Raw genomic sequence first — 22,360 nt, 5'->3', positions numbered from 1 at the left:
AAGGCCTCCGTTATTCCTCTCAACGGTCCTAAAATGTTCCTCACACTTAAAAGTGAACTTTCTGCTTCTCTGAGGTGCAAAAGTTGGTGCACTGCAGAATGATGCTCAGCAGATGTTGCCTAGTACCACCGCGTTGATCATTTAGCAGCTGATGTTTATTTATTTTTATTTTTATTTAAAGGGAAACTCGAAGCTTTGCAAGTGAAATGGTAAGAACTTGGGAGTCAAATTTGGAATTTTTCTTGGTCACCTGGTTAGTAGAACTGGGTTGAAGACAAACAGCAAATGAAGAATAACTATTTACCCGCTAGGTCCAAGTGGTACAGAATCATTCCCAGCAAGGTTTAAATAATACGCAGAACACCAGTCGCGAGATATCACTTTTAGCTACATTAGCCATTCTTCTCCTCCCTCCCTCCCCCCAGGGTTTAACAATACACTAGCAAGATATCACTTGATTAAGTGAGATGAAATTTAGATTAGAAACACTCCCTGATAATTGGTCCTGCAATCCAACTCCCTGTATTGGTTGTTTTACCCTCAGGGGAGAGAGAATTCTGGTAGTCAAAGACAATTCTCAAGAAGACTAAATTAAAACACATCCAATCCTATCATCATTCCAAACAATTCACAAGACAGTAAATAAAAACACACATACTGCTATTATCATTCCAAGTCTTAGGCAGCATGCAGAAACGAGACATCGATAAATGTTACTGTCAGATAGCACGCAAGTTATTAGTCGATTGAGAAGAAACAAACTGACACATCGATTTATTTGTTAAGCATAAAAGTCTCCAGAAGCATACAACGAGAACTCAGCCATTCAAAGTGACCAGTGCATGTGCTGAATGGATGAATTATAACCCCGAGAGTGTTCGAGTCCCAGGTATTCTCGTCCATTCTGCGAAGATGCATCAAGATCCCCAGAATACTGACTACTGGCAGGCTGTGAAAGTTGACCTAATCCCAGCTCAGGCGGAATCTCATTCGATCCACTATTATTTTCACCACCCTTGAACCCCCACATTGGGCTTGAGAAGTGATCGATGGCCTCACCATGGGAACCAGATGCTTGAATCACTCCACAGGGCATCCCATTCACATTAGCTAAGCCATTAGCCCCAAGACTCGAAGATTGGTTTCCTGAGCCCCAGGAGTGAGTTGACAGAAGAGAGAGAGCACGACTGGAGTCTGAGACTCCAGCCAGACATCCTCCTGAAGAAATAGCAGGACCCACATAGGTGGTCCTACCTGCTGAACTGTGCAGTAGAAGCTCAGATGGAGGATTTTCAGGGTTGCCCTGCCATGGATGTTGAAGAAATTTTCCAGTGCCAGTAGGTTGATTGCCCGTTGCTCGGACAGACACTCTTCCATTTGGCCATGAATCCCTCCCACTCAGAGCTGGGTATGCAGAGAAGTCCATCAGAAACCCTCCAGATCTGCTACTGGATTCTGTCAATAGGTGCATTATATAATAGTTCAAGTCATTCAACAAGGAGAGTAAAATATAGCGTATGTGGTAACCGTACAATGGCAACAATGGAGACGAGTTCAGATAAAACAAGCAGAAATCTAACCAAAGAAAGATGAAGACAAACTTCCGTAGCGACTTGACAACAACGATCCAGGAGGTGGCTTCCTCCTGCGCTCATTATGGCCAGCCAGGCGCCTGCGGCAACTTCGCTTTCCTTGGTCAAATTCAGGCAATTGATGGAACCTAGAATCAGACTTTCCTATTAATTTATTGAATCATTAAAAGCTGTGGAATGCAATTAGAGTTGATTTTTCCATTCACATTCATTTGTTCTCTCCATGACATAACCCTGAAGCCTTCTAATGCTTCAAGATTAGAATCTGGATTGCAATCAGATTTGATTTCTACATTCACTCTAAATTGTTTTCTCCATTTCATAATCCTGAACTGTTTTTAATTTTTCAAGGTTACAAGTACCAAGGAGTGCTGAATTAATTATGGATTAGCAAGAACACATTGAAACACACTGATTCATTCACTCGTTCCCCTCTAAGGTGAAAGTTTTGTGATCAACATTTTTGAATGAGACAAAATTCAAAGCAATTGGAGACTACTCTGAATATTAATACTACCACTATCACCATGCAGGTTCTACTGTTACCCACTTAAATCAATTATCTATGTCCTTTGTAGAAAAGCTAAAAGCGAAGAATGTGTAGTTAGTGTTAGTACATTGTCCTCATTTATGAACTATAAACTTCTACAAAGGATATATACATAGGCAACCATGGACGACATACAAGCCACAGAACAGATGAAGGAATTTATGCTGCTTGTTGTGTTGGTTGTTTTTCCATACACACAGCATGTGGAATTAATGCTACCATTACCAGATTTGTTTTTAGGGTATCATGTATGCATAACTGCAATGTAGGATTGCTTTAAATATGAGGTACAATGCTGATGGTGGACTTTTAGTTCACAGGCTAAAGGTCAATGGATGACAAGATGGTGCTCATCATGCATTGAAAGGAAAATGGCTGAAGACTTCTGACTATTTGGGTCTTCTATTTCGGATTAAAAAATAGTTTTGGAGGTCAAAAAGGCGAGTTGGGTCAAAGATATATTAGAGTAGCTTTCTGTACACAATTTGGTTGATTTTGGCCTCTGTACTATTCCTCAACGTTAAGAAAAAATGAGCCTTCAAATAGATGATAAAGAACTAGACAGAAAATATCAACCTTTCAAGTCTGCTGGAACAAAAACCGTAAGCACTAATCCCTCCTCTACTGTTACTAGGATGGCCACAATTTCATAAAATTAACGTCATAGGTTACCAAAACAAGGTAAAACTCCCTATAAATACTATAAACCACAAGCAGAATCCAAGGGATAATACTCTAGTAGTTTTTTACCATAATAGCAAGTTAAGAAACTCAGGTAAAGAAAATATTTAGCTCGTGGGTAGCTCATTAAGTCCCACAATTGTTTGAAAGATACAAGTGGACTGCTTCACATGCCAGCATGAGCCAAGGTTTATTGCATTCAATGGTTGATAAAACTCATAATGGTCATAGGAATACTGAAAAGATTAAACAGTCGATCCTTAGTGCAACTTAGAGAACTTGAGTTTGTCTCACCATCAAACAAGTTTGTCTGTGTGTTAAAAAGCATACATGCACATCATGTAGAGATAAAGTTCAGCTCGGAAAGCAAACTCTCCAAGAAGCATTGTGAAATGGCTTTAAAGCACTCCACCTACTGTCATATGGAAAGCAATTAGACTTGTGGTGGGCCTCTTGTACTCACTCGTATATTCTGGGCACTTAGCTTTTGACAAGTGGTGACTGTTAAATTTCAGATTTGTGAAGCACAGGGACAAGAAGTGAATTTAGGATGATAAGCTTTAAAGCCTAGACCTTAACATTTAATAGGAACACCTCAATTTTGACAAACAACAAAGAGACAGTCAACTTCCACAAACGGGTAAGTTAGTTTGAGTGGCATCAGCATGGTGTGAAACATGAAAACAATAACAAAATTACTCAGTTATGATCTTCTAGTTCAATTTTAATTTTATTTTATCTTATTTTGTAAGTAAAGCTTGGATCATGGGCTTTCCACCAAAAAAAAAAGTACAGGGGCACCTTAATTTAGGTCCCCCCAAGAAAGCTATTGATCTTGATATTAGGCATTGTACAGTCACCTATATGCAAACAGCTACTAAGCCCTTTGGAAGAGGACACCCTTTTGTTATCTAGACCCCAAGTGTGCCTTGAGTGGTTTACATCCATTTACAAGCAGAAAAAAATTTTTGGTAGGGCCTTGGTGAAAGCTATTAATCTTACTAAAAAGACATACAGTCACCTGTACAGATCCTCTTGAGCGGAAATAGTCAACAACAACCAATTACTTTTGATTTACTACGTTGTCAGCTGTCACAGGGCCTTGAGAACCTCAAGAAGGTACCTTAGACTATTTCCATGCCTAAACCTAACCACAAGATATCTTTAATCAAAGAAATCTCATGTCCACAAGTATCATGGTGGACCATCACAAACACCCATCAAATATAATGTGGTTTGAGCATGCACCATAATCTGCAGTGTGTGATTACAAAAGCCTTCACATTACATGAATCTAGGCAACTCAAGATCCAAGAGCCCAGAAAAGAAACTGCAATCAATTAAGTCCCCATTGTCCAAGTACCGCTATTTGCATGACAAAGCACAAAAGAGGTTGATATGAGAAAAGTCAGGATTGCATTTGTCCATTCAACATGAAAATGTTCGGCCAAAAGATGTTTAACACTAAAATTTCTAGTTACTTAAGGATACAGGCATAAGGTTTTAAAGTGAGAAGAGAGAGTAGCCAATTAATGGGAACGAGAGAAGAGAAACAACTATTGAGATTGGATTAGTTTCAAAGAGAGTTAGGCAAGTTTCTAGAGATTCAGCAAAAACTGATGAGGGTCTCTTCATATTAGGCAGCTTCCACATTTCTTCCTAAGATCGCCTCATAGTAGAAACAGCATTTATCATGGTACTACATGTTTCTGGGGTTTCATAGCTCCATATCAATGGCTTTAACTTTTGGTAGATGTTTGGTGATGAAATTCATGGAACAGTTAGCACTAATTATTAGGCAAGCAACCTTCTTCATGGCATCACAGGTATGGCACATAAATACAATTCCAAGCAGCTTTCAACAATTTAACATAAAGCATTTTGAGCCATCAATAACATATGTTCCACAAGCACGTGGCTTTCAATTTTATCAACCAACATGAAATGTACTTGAGAACAACATATACATCATCCAATATTTATTCACCTGAAGAAATTAAGATAGTTCATTATATGTCCATCACTATATAAAGTAGTCCTGTAAGACCACCATGTCTTTGCAGTTACAACCTAGTATACTCCTCCCCCAGTCATTAACCAGAGACTGAGGTCATAGAGAAGAGCAGCGCGTGCTTGGACATGCAGACAGGGTCTCTTACAGCCGTTTACTGATCATCATGCCACCAATTTGACTCTTTGAACTGATCATTTGTATTCTGTTAAAGTTCTTATCTTTATATTTGACTATAGAGCAGCAGTCTAATAGGATAAAGTAATCCAATCAACAACAAACCAAGGTTCTAATATCTTGCTGCGAACCAACCATGACCAAAGTGGAGGAAGAGAAGCACATAATCAATGAACTATTTGTCTTTTATCCTGTCCTTGAGCAAGAACACCAGTGCCTAGCATACAATTATTAAGCACTTATATCAGGCAATTTGATATCCGGAAAATCAATTATCAGTCCAGGTACTTTATTCTGGTCCACACCACCCGAACAGCACAAACAAAATTATGAACTTTGAAGTCCATAGTAATATATCCTTGGCTGCCAATATTCGTACACCACCTCTATTTTCCGGCCCTCAACTAATTTATTCTTTTATCTCTCAAAGCACCATTGCACTCTCCTTATTAACTAGTACTTAAATTCATTAGAACATAAGAGAACTCGAAAATATCATCGAATAGGTTTCAGAAATGCATTAGGAATGATTGTTAGCATAGACGTATTAATTAATCTAATTAGTCCTAATCTGCAAAACCCAACTGACCAGACATCTTGCATTAATATTTAAATCATTCTAAACATCACAGCTTAGGACTTTTGATGGCTAGTAGATTATGGACCCAACTAAAAGAACAAGACAAAAAGAATGCAGAACCAGTTTCCAAAACTCTGTTTCATCAAGGACCACAGAAGGAAAATGGTCAACTAAAACACAATACAAGGTAGTTTTGGTGTGATTCAGCAGAAAAACAGAGATTTAAGGCGTTAATAATTTTTCTCCCTAGGCTGGGGGGACCAGACTAACGGATGAGTGGGGTACTCTGAGGGAGGATAGAAGAAAACACCTGAAAGAAAAAATAAATAAATAACACAGACCACAACCGCCCACCAAGATTTATTTAAAGCCCATTGCCCCGCCTAAACAAGATAAACAACTATCAGTCCAGAGAAGCAATCTAATTAACCTCAACATAGCTATCTGTACCTACCCGGCATAAGGTAAAAGCTCAGCAAACTGGTAAGTGGTAACCGAGGGACCAAATTCTACTCATTCATGATATCCAAATTGAGCAGCAATCTATCTGAAACTCATATGCTACCTCACTGTACCGCACAAGTAAGTTCATAAATTAAAGTTCTTGAAAGGTAAAATAAGCTGAGCTGACCTGCTACACTGCTGGCAAAACCTCTGCTGGAGGCCAGCAACAATGACAGTAGGAGACTTGGAATGAGCACCACAAACTTTATGCCTTGAATAGTAAGGTTTAGCATCACTCAGATCTAATTTACATCCTTCAACCTGACACCTAGGGGGCTGGCCTCCACCTGGGGCCACCCCGCTTCTCCCTTTCTTAGCCGGAGCAGGGGGAGGCCTCCCAGACTCAGATGCCTTGGACTCAGAATCAACACCGCCACCAGGCTTACTGCCCTGCCGGGCCTGCCCTCCTCCAGCTCCATCAGCAGTTCCAGCAACAGCAGCCTCAAAGTAAATTTTCTTCCCAAACTTCAACCCATTAAGGGAATCAGATGAGCTTGGGGATGATGAAGAAGAGCCTGAAGCCAGTTCCATTTTTGCAGCCTAGAACCCAGTTCATGACTTCAACATCATCCTCGTCATTTCCCTTTTTCCCTTCGTCTGTTTTGTTGAGTGGCCAAATCAAGAAAACTCGTACTCTTAGACCTTCACCTCTGTACCTATAAATGTAAAGACCAACAGCAACTAGAGTGGAAAAGGCGTTTTTTTTTTCCTTTTTATAAGAATATTTGCCTCGACGACTGTAGTTGTACCTGGAATAGTGTGTGTTTGTTGGCAGTTTCAAGAGGGAGCGTGGGAATACGAGGGAAGGACTCAGGATTCAGTAGCAGTAAGTAGTGAGTAGTTTTAGAAAGTTGTAATTTTGGTAACTGGGGAGTTTGTTTGGAGAAAGTAGAAACAAAGGAGAGTGAGTGAGCTAGCTAGGGAGGGTTGGAAGGAGGAGGTGAGGGTTGGTATAGTAAAGAGAATAGGAGACAGATGACAGGACAGGGCCATCAGGCCAGCTTGGGAGTTGTGCAAAAAACTCTGAACGCACCAAACATTTCTTTTCTTTCCTGCTGAAGACTGAAAGAAAGAGGGCTGAAGAGGCCAGACAACCACCACTACTACTTCTACACAGTGCAAGGAAAGAAAAAATAATGGAGGTGAGAGTGGCAACTCACAAACTGGGAAAGCAAAGCGATTTTGTTTTGAGAGATGATGGTAAGAGGGAGCTGAGAGGTGTGGCTTTTTCTCTGAGTACTGCCTTTTGTTGGAGCTCTCTCCAAGTATCAGCAGCTTTACGAGCCCCACTTTTTGGGTCACTAACTCAACTGTCGTTTTTAAAACACGGTTAATGACACTTTGCCCCCCTAATAGTGGGAGTGATAACACTTTGCCCCCTCAATAAAAATAATAGCAAGCACTTTACCCATTAGACAATACAAATATTTTATTTAGTTTTTTTTTATAAGTACTTATTTCATTTGAAAATATAGAAAATTTGATTGCTTAAGTATGCTGATAATTCTATCACCATGATCTTTTAATTTTATCTTTAGACAAATTGATCCAATGAAAGCATAGGTTATAACTTCTAACACCATTCATACAATAGTTTAGTCCATGATATATATATATATATATATATATATATATGTGTGTGTGTGTGTGTGTGTGTGTGTGTTAGTAGGTAATATACATAATGTATATCGATATGTAAAATTCAATAATTCAATCTATAATTGGGAATTTGATAATTCCATTCTGAAACTATTTTATCAAAATTTAATCTTGAATTCAGTAATTGAATTTGAATATCTATTCTCAAACTGTTTTACCAAATTTTAAAGTTTGGATATCAATCGATTTCTCTGATCGATATTCAATACCAGACGAAGACTAGATGTGCCTTTTTTTTCAATATCTTTGGAGCTAAACATTCCTAAATGTGTGTTGCTTCAAAAAAAAAATTCTAATGCTAAATATGACTTCTATTCCTCAATAAATGTCCTTTGTAAATTATTGTTATTTCTCAATAGCTTGGGAGCGCGTTATTTATCAATAACATAAGAGTCGAATTGTCAACATATTTAAATAGTCCATTTTTCTGCTTTTTTAAATGAAACACTTGCCACAAATACTGAATAAAATATTTTCAAATGGATAAAGTGCATATTATTTTCATTGAGCGGAACAAAGCGTTATTACCCCACTTTCTGGGGAGCAAAGTGTTATTAACCCTTTAAAATACTCATTAGTCCCCGGACTCTCTCCTCCCACCGTCCGCTCCTCTCCATTTTTCCATATAGAGGTCTCTATAACACAGCCCCAAAATACTCATTAGTTCTAGATCTCGTTAGAATTGCATCTTTATTTTTTAAAGATTTATGTGGAGTGCTATGTGTGTTTTAATAGAAGATTATTTGGGATAATTAAAAGAATATGGTAATGATTTTTTTAATGTGATGTATATGAGATAAAAAAAATTAAAAATGTATTTATGATATAAACAGATAAATTTGTGTAAATAATAAAATTCATAGGTATAGGAAGAAATCCACTTAAGCACAATGAGCGTGTCAAACACAGGAGATTATTTGAATTGTTATTTGAAATAAGTACTATACCATGTGAAGATTGTAATGTATTTGAAATAAAAAAAGATGATTAAAAAGATAATAATATGAGCAAATTTTACATACACTGACGATGTATACACTATCACGGTTGGATATATAACACATATGCAACATTTGAGTTTCAAAATCAAATTGGACTTATGTGTCGGACATCTAATGGTGAAAGTGTATAAACTGTCAGTGTATAGAAAATTAATCTTTAAAAGATTATTTGCTTTCATTCGTGTTTAGTTCCCACCAGATTTCCGTCTTTCTCGGATAAAGCATATATAATATATGTGCCATAAAAATATAATTAAAGAACGTACGAGAAGGATATTCTAAAAAATTATTTTCCACAAACCTCGCAATCCAAATATATCTATGTTAATGTTGTGTAGATATCTGCATTAGCTAAATAACTTCGTTTCTGTAAATTGTTCATCATAATTAGTAAAAGCGCTCATCATACTTGTGCAATATATGTAAATACGTATAATATAAAAATTGGTGGTAATGCAACATAATCTTTCACAATAACAAGAAATTAACTCATACTTTTGTTCTATAACTTTTAAATGTATTCATTACTATTTATATATGAATTTGTATAAGTATTTTGCCCAACTCGTATTTTTGCGATGAACTATTAATCATACTTTAAAAAAAATCCGTATAATATGCATATGTACAACTGTCTCGTGATCCACTATGTTGTTCACTCACAAATTCAATCTGATTTTTAAAATTTCAATCCCCTCCAAACAATTAATTTTTATGGATTCTTCACCATAAATTGTTTATAATTGTTGGAATTCTAGACACGCATGGTAAAAAGCACAAGTATACATCATACATGTGCGAGTATACGTTGGTAACAGTCAATGTAGCTCCATTTGGATTAGCTATTTTTTGGGATGTTTTTGAAAAAAAATTTACTATAGCAGAATTTTTATAGTATATTTTGGGATAATTTTAGAAAATATTTTGGAATATTTAAGAGTAGTAGAATTTTTAAAATATATTTTGAGATATTTTTAAATATTAAAAAAAATTTAGACTACATTTTAGAGTACTTTTTAAAAAAAAAATTATAATATTTGAAAAAAATTAGTTTTTGAAAAACTGAAGGATCCAAACTAGTTTTTTAAATTGGCATAAGAACAGTAATTGTGACACATGATTGAAGGTTTTACGCATACTTAAGATCCGAGATATGTTATATTTTTGACGTAAATAAATTGTTCCTTTTTTTTTTTTGGTCAATTAAATAGATTGTTCTTTTGATGATAAGAAGATCCATATTTTGAGGAATTGCAACACAAGATGTGGTTAAGATCTTGGGAGCAATAGTGGGACCTTTGGGACATTATAGTGACAAGACGAGACATTATTACATTTTGACAAGATTTGGCCTTTGGGACCTCCACTCCATGGCTAGGACATGGAACACATGCTTGAGGTAAAAATTTGAACTTTGTCAAAGTTCGATCAATGGCATCTATACTTTGGAGTCATAATTTATGTTTGATTGTAAAATGCTTTGAACCTGCAACTTCCAATTTCGGAAGTCCAAATAAAACGAAAGTCCTAATAATCTTTCCTTCTTTAGATGACTGAAATTCATTTCATTAGATAGAATCATATATTATTATTCTAAGTGGGTACAAGATATCCTTTAAAACAAAAAGCCAAACCATGACAGTCCTCATCCGACAAAGATGACAGCAAGCGTGTTTAGATTGGCCATTATCTACAAAAAGAAAAATCATATTGATCGTATCAATAAACACATTTTTTATGGTCAACTTTTTTACTTTTTTTAATCATATTTTTATTTCACGCAAATGACATCATAAAGAAGTACCGGAGTATTATTTCAAAAAAAAAATTCATAAATTGATTTACATTTGTAATTTGCCCTATTTGTATAAAACAAATAATAAAGGATGCAGCTACGTTAAGGCAAAAGATTTTGATCCCTAATACGTACACTTAGACCTAATGCATGCAGAGTGGTACATGTTTTAACTTTTCAATGCTTCTATCCTTTAAAAGCCTACCGTGCTAATAAAATAACCCATTCTAGATTGTGGTCTATTTCCACCGGTCAATATGTGAAATTTCAACTTCAAAGGGGACAAAAAATGGAAAAAAGAAAACAAGTCTAGATGTTCTTATGTGCTTTAACAATGACCGTTTCTTGTTTAAGATTCAACGCAGGCGGCGTAGCACTGCACATCTAGCTCTTGATTCACAAATTCTCTGTCTTTTGTTCTATCTAAGAATATGCAAAAACACAAACTCCTCGTAGAGAGGGGGAGAGAGAGAGAGAGAGAGAGAGAGCAGAAGAGAGAATTTCTTAGAGAGACGCGTAAATATTAATTGTTGTTTTGCGATTGCACTCGTAATATTTATTTTTTATGATAAATGATGCGGGGTGAATTTCATGATTTTCTCCGTAGCTTGAAAAGATCATAGTTCTGCGCCTATACGTACTTCACCCTTAACTTGTGAAAATCCATATAAACTCACTATTTTTCCACTATAAATTTCGCTGCTTCAAATGAAAATGAGATTCAGCTTAATGCTTCTCATTACCTTTATACGTAAAATGGAAAAGATCTGAAAAAAAAATAACCTTTGTAATTTTTTTTTATTATTGGTCCATATTTGTAAAGAAAGTCAGTTACTACTTTTTTTTTTATTATTTGTTATTTGTATTTAACTTCCCTCGCTTTTATTAATATCTTTTTCGTTCCTTTACAATACAAGCATAAAGGCCATTCATCGAATAAAAGTTTTATCTCTCTTCTCAAAGTACCTTTTCTAATGAACTTTTTTTTGTTACCAAAACCTTAATCTTAGAAGAAGAGTTTAGTGTGATTTTGTAAACCTCATTGGAGGTCTGTGAAATTGTTGAAAATTTGAAGGGAGGTTTCTGAAATTATCCCTATATCTTCATGTAAATATTCATTTTGTACCTGGGAACATTACATTTATTGGGCATCTTTGTGCCGAATAAGCTTATTGAACAGAGACAGGGTATTCTATTCCAATCGGAAATAGGCGGTTGGGTGTGGCCACCGTAGTTATAACTGTACAAGTACTGTACGGTACAGGAGATGCTGGCCATTTCCCCTTGTAAATGTGTAAAGTTGCGGTTGCAACCCAAAGGGAAAATTTTGGAAGTCAAATTAGACCAAAAAGTGTACCTGTAGGCTGAAGCAGCCACCTGGTAATGATTAGTCGAGGAAAGTTTGTTGGTTCAAGTTTCAAGGGGAAATTCTCACAAACTCCCATATTAGGAAAATTAATGATTTTTGAACTTTAATTTGAGGAAGCAGAGAAATGCTAGTACTAATTGTTAAAGCAAAATAGCAGTCGTAAAGTTTCTCCTCCGGGTATATTGCTAGATTTGTAGCACGCCGCCATTATTAAATGTTTGTTTCTAAATGAAAAAACCGCGCAGACAAGGCTGGTTAGTTTTTGTGAGGCAACGACTTGCAACCGTTCTCCTTTAACACACATTTGTCTGCGGCGGAAAGACTCTACCATACATTTTCATGCTTTGGTAGTTGGCTTTCTTTATTTGATCAGATGCTCAAATGATTACAATAATGGACTTCAAGGCAAGGATCATTTTCTTTTCGTTTTAGGCATGTCTTATAGAGATTGGATTGAGTTGCAAATTAGAGTTACGATGATGGGAGATGCAAACGAGTCGAGTCGAGTCGAGTTTTTATCTAATCAAATCGAGTCTTAAATTAATTTTACGAAACTCAAACTCGAGCTCGAGTTTAATAAGTTCAAAATTTCGAGCTCGAGTTATTATTTTTTATTTTTTAAAAAATAATTATTTTATTTTTAAAAATGAATAAAATAATATTTTTTAATAAATAATGAAATATTATGAATATATATGTAATTTTATTATTAAAATAAAAAATAATATATAATTAAGCTCGCCAGCTAACGAGTTTAGTTTTTTTAAACTCGAGGTCGATGGCGGTTTGATTCGTTTGTAACTCTAGTTATGATACAAAAGAATTCAGTATTCCAATGTCTCTAATTTACGAGAGTTTTTTTTTTGAGGAGCTCTAATTAACTTCCATAATTTGAGGTGTTAAAATGTTCAACATGTTAACTACATGCATGAAAACAAGAAGAAGGATAGCGGGGCTTGATGAATTTAGAAGTGGAAATTCAATTACTAATTGTCAAAATAGTAGTTGTTGAAATTTCATATTTGACAAGAGATGTTATGGAAAATAAATTATGTCATGGTTGCCATTGCCATAAGAGTTATCATGTAATATTCCACAAATAAGTTACGATTAAAGTTTAGATGTTCACCCAAAGTTGTGTCTTAGTCATCGCTGCCATATGAAGTGGTAAATTAGGCGAAAAGTCTTTGATTCGATTTGCAAATCTTTAAACAGAGTGAAGAAGCTGTCTATTAACTGAAATGGAAGAAAGAGAAACAATAATGCAGTACGTTTTATCATTTAGGCTCGTAAAGTCTTTTCTTTGTCGAGGAGCGTGTTATTAGGAGTTAAAGTATCAGATTAAGCTAGTTCTTCAAATATTTTAGGCTAAGTTGCTACCATATTTAGGAGTGCGTTTGATAAAATTGAAATTTGAAATTTAAATCCATTAACTTATCGAATTGTCATGTACTAAATCTGACACGTTTGAATGCATGTCACATTATGTGATAAGTGAATAGTCTATCACTTATTTTTAGATAAGTTTTATTTAGAAAATTCAGTTCCACTTAACAAATTCAGATGTTTCATTTTTTATTATTAAACGTGTTTGAATATGTTAAAATTTAAATTCATTAAATTTAAATATTAAATTGAATTATCAAACAAAATTTAAGTTACGCATTTTTTTTCAACTACTTTTTAGCTAGTGACACTACCGAACGCTTCAAGTACTTAGTTGACATGCCAGTTGCATCAATTTAAAAGGTGCTAAGCATAATTTTCAGGTCAACATAACCAGAGCCAGGCCATGAAGCACAACTGCCTATAAGCAGTGAAATTTTTCATGGCAAATATTAGGCAGCTTATCCCATGAAAGTACCATCCCCCGACCAGGAACAATGATTAATTAAATATCCCTGTTGCCAGTGATGAGAACATTTAATTTGAGGGGACAAGCTGATTTCTGTTTTCCTTTGTTTTTCTTTTTGAGGGGACAAGTGTCATGTTGAATCTGGCTTATCATTTACCAATGTCGAAAAAGTAAAGAAGCATTTTTCCTAAATAAAATTGGCAAGAAGGGTATGCGGAGGAGAGGACTGTAGAATTCACGACTTCAAGGATCATTAAAGCCCCTCAAAGAATGTGGCAACGTTCCATGATCACCGCACATTATTTTTTTTGGTTGTCAAAATGATCACCACACATTTGCCACTTGAAACTTTCGCCAAATATACCCGTTTGGCAAATAAATTTTTTGAGTATTTATCTAAATCTTTACTGTAATTTACTGTAGAAATTTTTAAAAAAATTTTTGAAATATGTAAATTTTTTAATATTTTGAAATATATAGTTTAAAAATTCAGAGAATTTTTTTAGATTAGTGTAGCTAAAGTTTTAAAAAATTTATAACGGACAAACTTAGTAAAAAAAATTCAAGTGCCAAATCGGGATTACAAAGTTATACGAGAATATATCTCTTTTAAAGTTCAGCTTGAATTATCACGTGTTATAACATGTCATCGGGATTACACAAGTGATTTATAGAAGTTCTTATATGTTCGTCTACTAACTATACTTTTACACTAACAATTATATGTTGACACAACTTGACCATAAGTGATTTACATCAATCCTTATAGATTGTTTACTAACGAGATATATTTACCTTTTTTTTTTTGTCGGCAACGATACATTTGTATAACATATTCTATCCTAATCTAGGGGGAGGGGAGCCTAAGGAGGCTGTGGAAGGGGGCTAGTGGGTATACAGACCTAACTAGACCAAGGGAGTGCTGTTATGGCACAACTCTTAAATTTTTTTCGCCACTGATGAAGTTTGAACCCTCACCAACAGCCCAAGAAGGGACTTAAATCCCTTCCTGGTGGCCACCGAACCAATGGCCCAGTGGCTGAGATATATTTACACTGACAGTAGATTTCGAAAATATATGATCTTTTTCATAGAAACAGTCCATTCGTACACATTGAGACAACAAACTTCCATTCCTTCTTTCTTATTTAATTGACTTGTTTTGTCCGCCTTGTTGGCATGTGGCCTTGCACGTTTCACATTGTTATATACAATTATTACACAAAAATCATTGTACATAAGAAGAAGAAAGTTTGACTATCAAGCCGTTTAAGAGCATATTAACACGATTTACTAAGTTTACTATGTAATTACATTATTATAACTTCTTTGACAACAAAACCAAAAATCTAAGGTTGTGTTTGGATTGTATTTTCCGTCATTTTTCATGAAAAAATTACTGTAGCGATTTGATATATGTGAGGGAAAAAAGGTGATAGGGAAATGTGATCACGAACAACGATAATATTTTTCGACAGAAACAAGCAATCCAAGCATGGCCTAAAACTTCCGCTCAAACTATTGTTAGGTGAAAATTACTTCAAATTACAAACATTGCAACAATTTATTATGGCATGGCCCTAGAAAAAGACATGCACTATATTAAGAGATTTGTCTCTTGAATTTTATACATGTGGATATTGTATTGTTAATTTTATATTAGCCTTTTTAAAACTAAAAGGCATGTTGAAATGAGTTTAGAGTGTCACTTCCAACTTTTGATATGGATGTTCTAGAAGTTTAGTCTTGTATAGATAAGTTGTCAATAACGAGCAATACTCCTCCTATATGCCTTTTTTTTTTTTTATTGCAAGAAATTCAAAAGGTCACTCAATTATTTACTTCGAGAAGAAGATAGATATACTCAAATCTTTTTGTCTTTGTTGAGATTCTTCGAAATCTATTGCGCCTTTCGAATATGTGACTTCCAAGAATGTGAACTTAATTGTTTATTTGTGACTCAATTATTTATAATCTATTTGTTACTAAAAAATAGTTATGCCTTTCAAAGTTCCAAGAACGCGTCTTCCTTTTTCAACTTGATGAGTAAGATCTGTGAAACCCTAATGCGTACAGATACGAGATCAAATCCATGATTAAGCTCTAACTTGTTCGCTAATGAATTTCCCAAGCGTAGGTTAAACGTAGTCATGATGATAGTCTTAACTGGCAATCAAAATCCAAAGAGTTACCTGCTGGCTGTATGAAAAGTTAAAGCCGATACATTGTCAACTTGGAGCGTCCCAGAAAGGTTTAGGCTTTGCTTGGATTGAAGGTTTTCGTCGGAAAATATTATCGTTTTCCGTGATCACATTTCCCTATTATCTTTTTCCCTCACATATATCAAATCGCTACAGTAATTTTTCCATGAAAAATGACGGAAAATGCAATCCAAACACAACCTTAGATTGTCAGTTATTTCACTTTATTTACGCACACATTTTTTTTTTCAAATCATAAAAGACATTATCAACACATTTTTTAATTATCTTTTTATCTCAAATACATCATATCAAAAAAATGCTACAGTACTTTTTTCACAAAATTATCTCAAATAATTTACAATTCAAACACACTCAATACTAGTGGAAACCTCTACACCAACATAAGTTGATTATACTCGTAAAGACGTACCTCTTTCTCTGTAAAAAAAAAAAAAAAAGTGTTACAATACCTTTACCTCACATACATCATATCAAAAAAGTGTTACAGTACTTTTTTCAAAAAATTATCTTAAATAATTTACAATCCAAACACACTCAGTTCAGTACTAGTGGAAACCTCTGCACCAACATAAGTTGATTATACTCGTAAGGACGTACCACTTTCTCTGTAAAAAAAAAAAGAAAAAAAAGTTGTACGTTTGAATTCTGCTGCCAGTGATTGATCGATGAATTCGATTTCGATCAATCACTAAACAGTTGCCGAATATAAAAATTATATTGATAGATAGATAATATGTAAGAACACTTGTAAATGATTTATGATAACCAAAGTATACCCTACCTCGTGACGTCCACTCTTCTTATCAGAAATTGCAGTACTAATGAGTGTACTTTGATAAACAATGAAGGAACAGCGGGAGTTGGTTTTCTTACGGCGTTAAAAATGGGCTTAGTTACAAATTGGTGGACCCATTCATAATGCCCATTTGGTGAGGCCTATTTGTTTTTTTCTGCACCATCCGTTCATTTTCCAAATGATTTTGTGACCATGCTGAGGGACATATTCTTGGCTCCTTCGTTTCCTTCAATGGAGATGATACACGTGTTTTTGACGCAGTTATGTTCGGGACCATGCTCTTCGGGTCACAGTACATATGTATAAGACAAAAAGGAAGAAAAATACATTTGTGGCTAGGCAAATTCCTCTAGATTCACTCCCAGACTAATTGTCACTTGCACCTGCACTAACCATACTTAAGGGCGGCAGCCTGCCTACCTAATTCTATGAGCTGTTTGTCTAACTGCCTCTCCTATGAGAGACTCTCGTTAAGATATATTTTGGGTATTATATTTTTAAAAGTAAAAAAATAAATAAATATAAAAGAGAGTAGATGAGATTAAATATGAAAAGTATATAAATATAAGAAAGAATAATAATAATTATTATGTATATATATATATATAGTAAGTTAGATGAATATTAGGTGTATTAACGAGTGCTCTTAAAAAAACCCGTATGCCAGATACTGGTCTTTCTTCAATTTGTTAGTCTTTTTTCTTTTTTTTTTTCATTTAATAAACTTAGCCCTAATTGTGAACATTTCAATACATGCTCTTTCATTAGGGGTACTTACAGATCTATACGGCCCTTAGCATGCACTAAAGACTGAATATTAAAATGCAGAATTTCTAATGTTTATAGCTCAAAAATGGATGCTTTAGCAAGTATTTTCAATAATTGGCATGTTTCTTGGGGTTAGAACATGCTTTAACAAATTTACATGGGCCAAGTATTTTGGGAAAGAGAGGAAAATCACCCCATCCATCCAGAAGGCCTTAAAGTTTTAAGCTAAAATCCAAACCAGTACTCGAACGTGTAAGTCTGAACCATTTCAATGTATCTCTGAGTCATCGTGACAAGATCGGCCGCATGTGGGTTAACACGGACCCATCAGAAATTTCTGACAGCCACTTTTGTGTTGTTGCAGTTCCTGCATATAGCTTGTTATACAGAAGTTTGGTCCATGCTCCCATACCAAATCCTGAAAGGGACGGGACTTTCTGGCAGTGGTACCTGCAAAGTAAACCAAACTACATGCAATTATTGGGGTCGGGGGGGCTTAAAGGAACAAATCCATCTAACAATCAAGGCAGTAAAAGCGCAGCCCCCACCCCCCTGCTTCCTTGCCAAGAACCAAGCAGTTCACAGGAGTTATGATGAGCTGCGTTTGCAGTCCGGGGAAAGATTGGTTCAGATGATAATTGCTTTGCTATCCTATCTACATTCGGAACTCATTTTTTTTGAGATAAAAGATGATGATGTTAAACGCTCCCTCTCGTACATGTACATGATTCGGGCTGACCAGACAACAGGGCCAAACCCAATGCCAATTTCCAAGTGAGTTGGAGCATTGGCTGGTAGAACAGAAACTCTATGAAGCCGAAGTCTGAGTTATGTGTGTGGATGGGTCAAGGTTGGTTAATTCTGATGAGGGGAGGGACGGGTTGGGTTTGATGAAAAGACAGGTGGGATTACAAGTAGGAGATTTGAATTCAAGTTTTTGCACTTACAGAAGAAAAAATGGTTATTTTGATACGCGTTAAGAAACGGACTTCAATCTCAGATTCTATTAGCGGTGAGTGGAATGAAAGGCCCAAAATCTTTGTTAATTACTCTAGCTGCTCTTGACTCGCTCAATAGATAAGGGGGATTAGTTTATTTAACGGATGATACCTATATTCGCAGTCAAGCAAGCATAATTTGTTGATGGCACCGTTGCCTTTTTTTCCTCTTTTGTAATCATGGAAAATTGGTCTGGAATGAATCCATTCAACATCCATTTTAGTCACAAATAAAGGATAGATACCATTTTCACAGCGAGATGGTCCAGGGAACCTCTAATTATTTCTCCTACCTTTTATTTACCTTTGTGCTCTTGAGGCTCGGAATATTCGAACAGAAACAAAAACCAGCACTCGAATCCCCCTTTTTTCATAAAAAAAAGGGTAAAAGGGTACACTTGAAGCTTGAGGGGAAGTTATGCTGTACATATATAGTTGGTTAGTATAATGTCAGATTTAATTGCTCGTAATTTTCTGGAATATAGGCCTAATTTAGAAGCATAAGAAGAATTTATTTTGATCCATGGGCATCTGCAGCGTGCTCAAAGGAGACCTTTCTGCCATGGAAATTGTACAGGAAAAATTTACCATAGTCGGACGGTCCACTCCACAAAATTCCACGCACAAATCACTTAAAAAGAAGCTGCATCCGAAGCATATGATATCCCATTGCCGCTGCGGACAAGGGAAGAGTCAGTTTTGTACGACTCCTTGGCCCCAATGAGCTAATGGACGAACCATCTTGCCAAAATCTTACTTCCCAATAATCTTTTCGGCTATAATCCCAACAAGAATGGCACCATATGGGTGGACCTCACGGCTGGGGCGCGGGGGACCTCTCCTAAAATAATTGCACGTTAGCTAGCAGTATGTTTTTAGCATATTGTACTCAGAATCTGTTGTTCCCTTTTGAGTTCACTAGAAATCCTTCGAACTTAGGACCCTAGTGGTAAAATCTGTGTATCTTTCTCAGTAAAAAATGAACTGGTCGTGGTTAGAGAAAGGTTTCTGAGTCCTGACAGCATTTTTTTTAAGGTCCAACTAAGGTACTTTCAAGAAAAGGATCTTATAACCTGTCAAATGCACTTTTCATTGCAAAGAGTCGGAGGATATAAAAGTTAGAAAGACTGTAATTCCTTTTTCCTCGCTCCTATCTTCTTCCTTCAAATGTCGCTGCAGTTTTTCCAAACAGCTAAAGAGTTGTCGAGCAAATGATTAGTTAGTGCTGTGAAGCAAGCAATATACCATCATATTTTTTTGTTCTATTACTGTAGATAATAGCATGCTAAAGTCACAATCTATAGTTAGGCGGTGAAGGCTAACAAGGATCACGAAGCAGAATCATGAAAATGACTCATCCACATAAGATTAGATTCAAGTACCAAGATAATGAGCAGAAGACAGCATCAATCGTATTTTAAAATGATGATGTTTCATGTCCAGGAATGCCGTAAACACAACTACCCGCATGATCAAGCATTAGATGCTGTGGGTCAAGGTTCAGTACCACATAAGGCTGTTCTTGTCTGTGTAGGAATTCAAGGAGGTGGGCTAACTCGAGGGCAACATTCACCCTCTGAAGCCAACTAAAATCATCTGAATTCATGACAGATGCAATTTAATTGGATCAAAGTCCCCTGAATTAATGGTATCAAGATACTCCATGCAACAAAGCGAAATAATGCCCTTCTTTGATTTCGAACTTTTTATCCTCAATATTTTGCTTCACACATCTTTCTTTAAAAAGTTGGCGCAGATTTGAGTTACTATTAGTCATCATGTTCATAGACAATGCACTTCACTTCTTCTTCACAATATGTACCAGTCGCATTCACCAAACTAGGATGAGAAGCAGTAGTTTCATCCTTCAGGAACCTTCTTCTTCCTACAAAACAAACTGATAAAATGAAATGAAACCGGTCTAAGTAGGGGCGGAGCTAAGACCCCATATTAAGTGGGGTCAAATTTTAATACAGTAAAACTTATTTTTTTTTTTAAAAAAACTACTAATGTTACACACACAGGTTAAAATTGTACTCATTTTTTTTAAAACATTGCAAAATCAATTCATTATCAATTTTGTTAAATACATCTTTTTCAATGTAACTAAATGAACCTCTTGATTTTTTAAAAATAATTTGTGAATCACTATCAATTTGATCTTCTACGAGTTCTTTTAAGAAATTTATCTTTACCGTGTTATAAATAAAAATCATAATAACTTAATTTCGTATTATAAATAAAAAATTTACAGTCCACTGGAAAATTTCTTGTGTTTGGATAGGAGATTATTTGAAATAATTATTATAGCATTTTTTATGATATAATGTATGTGAGATAAAAATGTGATTGAGAAGATAAAAAGGTGTGTTGGAAATTGTGTTTGTGATGCAAGCAAATAATTTGGAGTCAAATAATGGCTATCCAAACCTTGTTTAGAAACTTTGAAGTTTGAAAAATTGGTTTTCTCACTTTGTCCAAGAAAATTCACCCCATGTTTTTGAAAACTTTGGATGAATTTATTCTTGAACTAAACTTCCATAAAAAAGCTTGAAATAAATTCAAAATTATTGTGATGGTAAGAATTATGAAATTTCAATTATATAAAAAAAGAGAATTTGATAACATTTAGTGGGGTCAAATAAGATGTACCTTTAAAATTTTCTAAATTATCCAAGTCTAAAAACTAATTTTTCGAAGTTAATTGACCCCACTTGCTTGCACGTGGCTACGCCACTGGGTAGTAGAACACCAAGCTGACAAATATACGAGGCATCTGTATTCAAGGAGATACCTTGATAAATATGCGAGGCATGCGACGATCATCTGAATAACCTAAAATCCTCATTCACACTTCACTGCTACATTTCTAGAATTTGTGCCAACCTGAATTGTTCCACGATATATTTTCACCAAATTGGATTGGTCCAATCCTCTCTGCCACATCGAAAGCATCAGCGAACGCCCTTAAATGTTTTGATGAAAATGGAGGAACTCTGACGAGCTCTTCATGCTATCATGGGATGCATCTAGCATTGCAGCAACAGAAATACATGCGCCAACCCAGATACAATACATACAATGGACATCATCAGGGAATTTGAACGGGACAATTGTAACCCATACTGAAAGACCTTCGTGAATAATAGGACAATTGTAATCAAATGATTAAAGAAAGTAGAGAAAGCATGCATTAACATCTTCCCAACTCGTAGAAAGTGACTGAAGAACTTTTTCTGAAATTTGTGCAAGAAATAGTAACAATGTTGATAGTTGACTTGTATCTTTATAGACATGTTCATGTCTATGAACAAATTCATATGAACCTGTTTGTATGAAGGTAATGATGCAAACTTTCTTCCATGTTCTTTTAGATTGATGCTAAATTGCCATAGAAAAACAGTATGAACTATGTTCCCGTCCACAAGACCAACTCATAGGCCTAATGCAAATGACAAAACCCAAACTAAACATCAATGCGTTTGAGAAATATTCTTTACCCAGAAGAGAAATTTTTAGATTCTCCTTCCTTGTCCTTCCTGCTCAGCCACAATGTCACGTGAGAATGACTGACTCTTAGGGTCTGTTTGTGATAAGAAATAGCAAAGATAACAGTAGTCTGTGGCCAAAAAGTCGTATTTAATCATAAGCTTTGGAGCCTTTAAATAGGCAAAACACACAACTGAAATCCCTTAAGATCAGGTCCCATATCTGGCACCTTCTCCACAACCCCACCACTCCTAAAGACTAGACCACTAAGCCACTAACTCTGCTGACTAAGTCATAACTGAAAGACTCT

The 22,360-nt window shown here is 35.5% G+C and overlaps 1 protein-coding gene across 1 annotated transcript; it reads right to left on the bottom strand.

The window, feature by feature from the left end:
• Positions 1-639: 639 nt before the first annotated feature.
• On the bottom strand, positions 640-7,348 carry LOC113693654 (squamosa promoter-binding-like protein 17). The gene is made up of 3 exons (XM_027212240.2): positions 6,223-7,348; positions 1,581-1,720; positions 640-1,455 (listed from the first exon to the last, which is right to left on the bottom strand). Exons 1-3 carry the CDS (start codon positions 6,624-6,626, stop codon positions 827-829), a joined length of 1,173 nt encoding a protein of 390 aa, XP_027068041.1. The 5' UTR covers positions 6,627-7,348; the 3' UTR covers positions 640-826.
• Positions 7,349-22,360: the final 15,012 nt, after the last annotated feature.

Source organism: Coffea arabica, chromosome 6c, assembly GCF_036785885.1.
Source record: "Coffea arabica cultivar ET-39 chromosome 6c, Coffea Arabica ET-39 HiFi, whole genome shotgun sequence".
NCBI lineage: Eukaryota > Viridiplantae > Streptophyta > Magnoliopsida > Gentianales > Rubiaceae > Coffea > Coffea arabica.
Note: the sequence above shows the minus strand (reverse complement) of the source record. Positions and strands in the feature narration are given on the sequence as shown.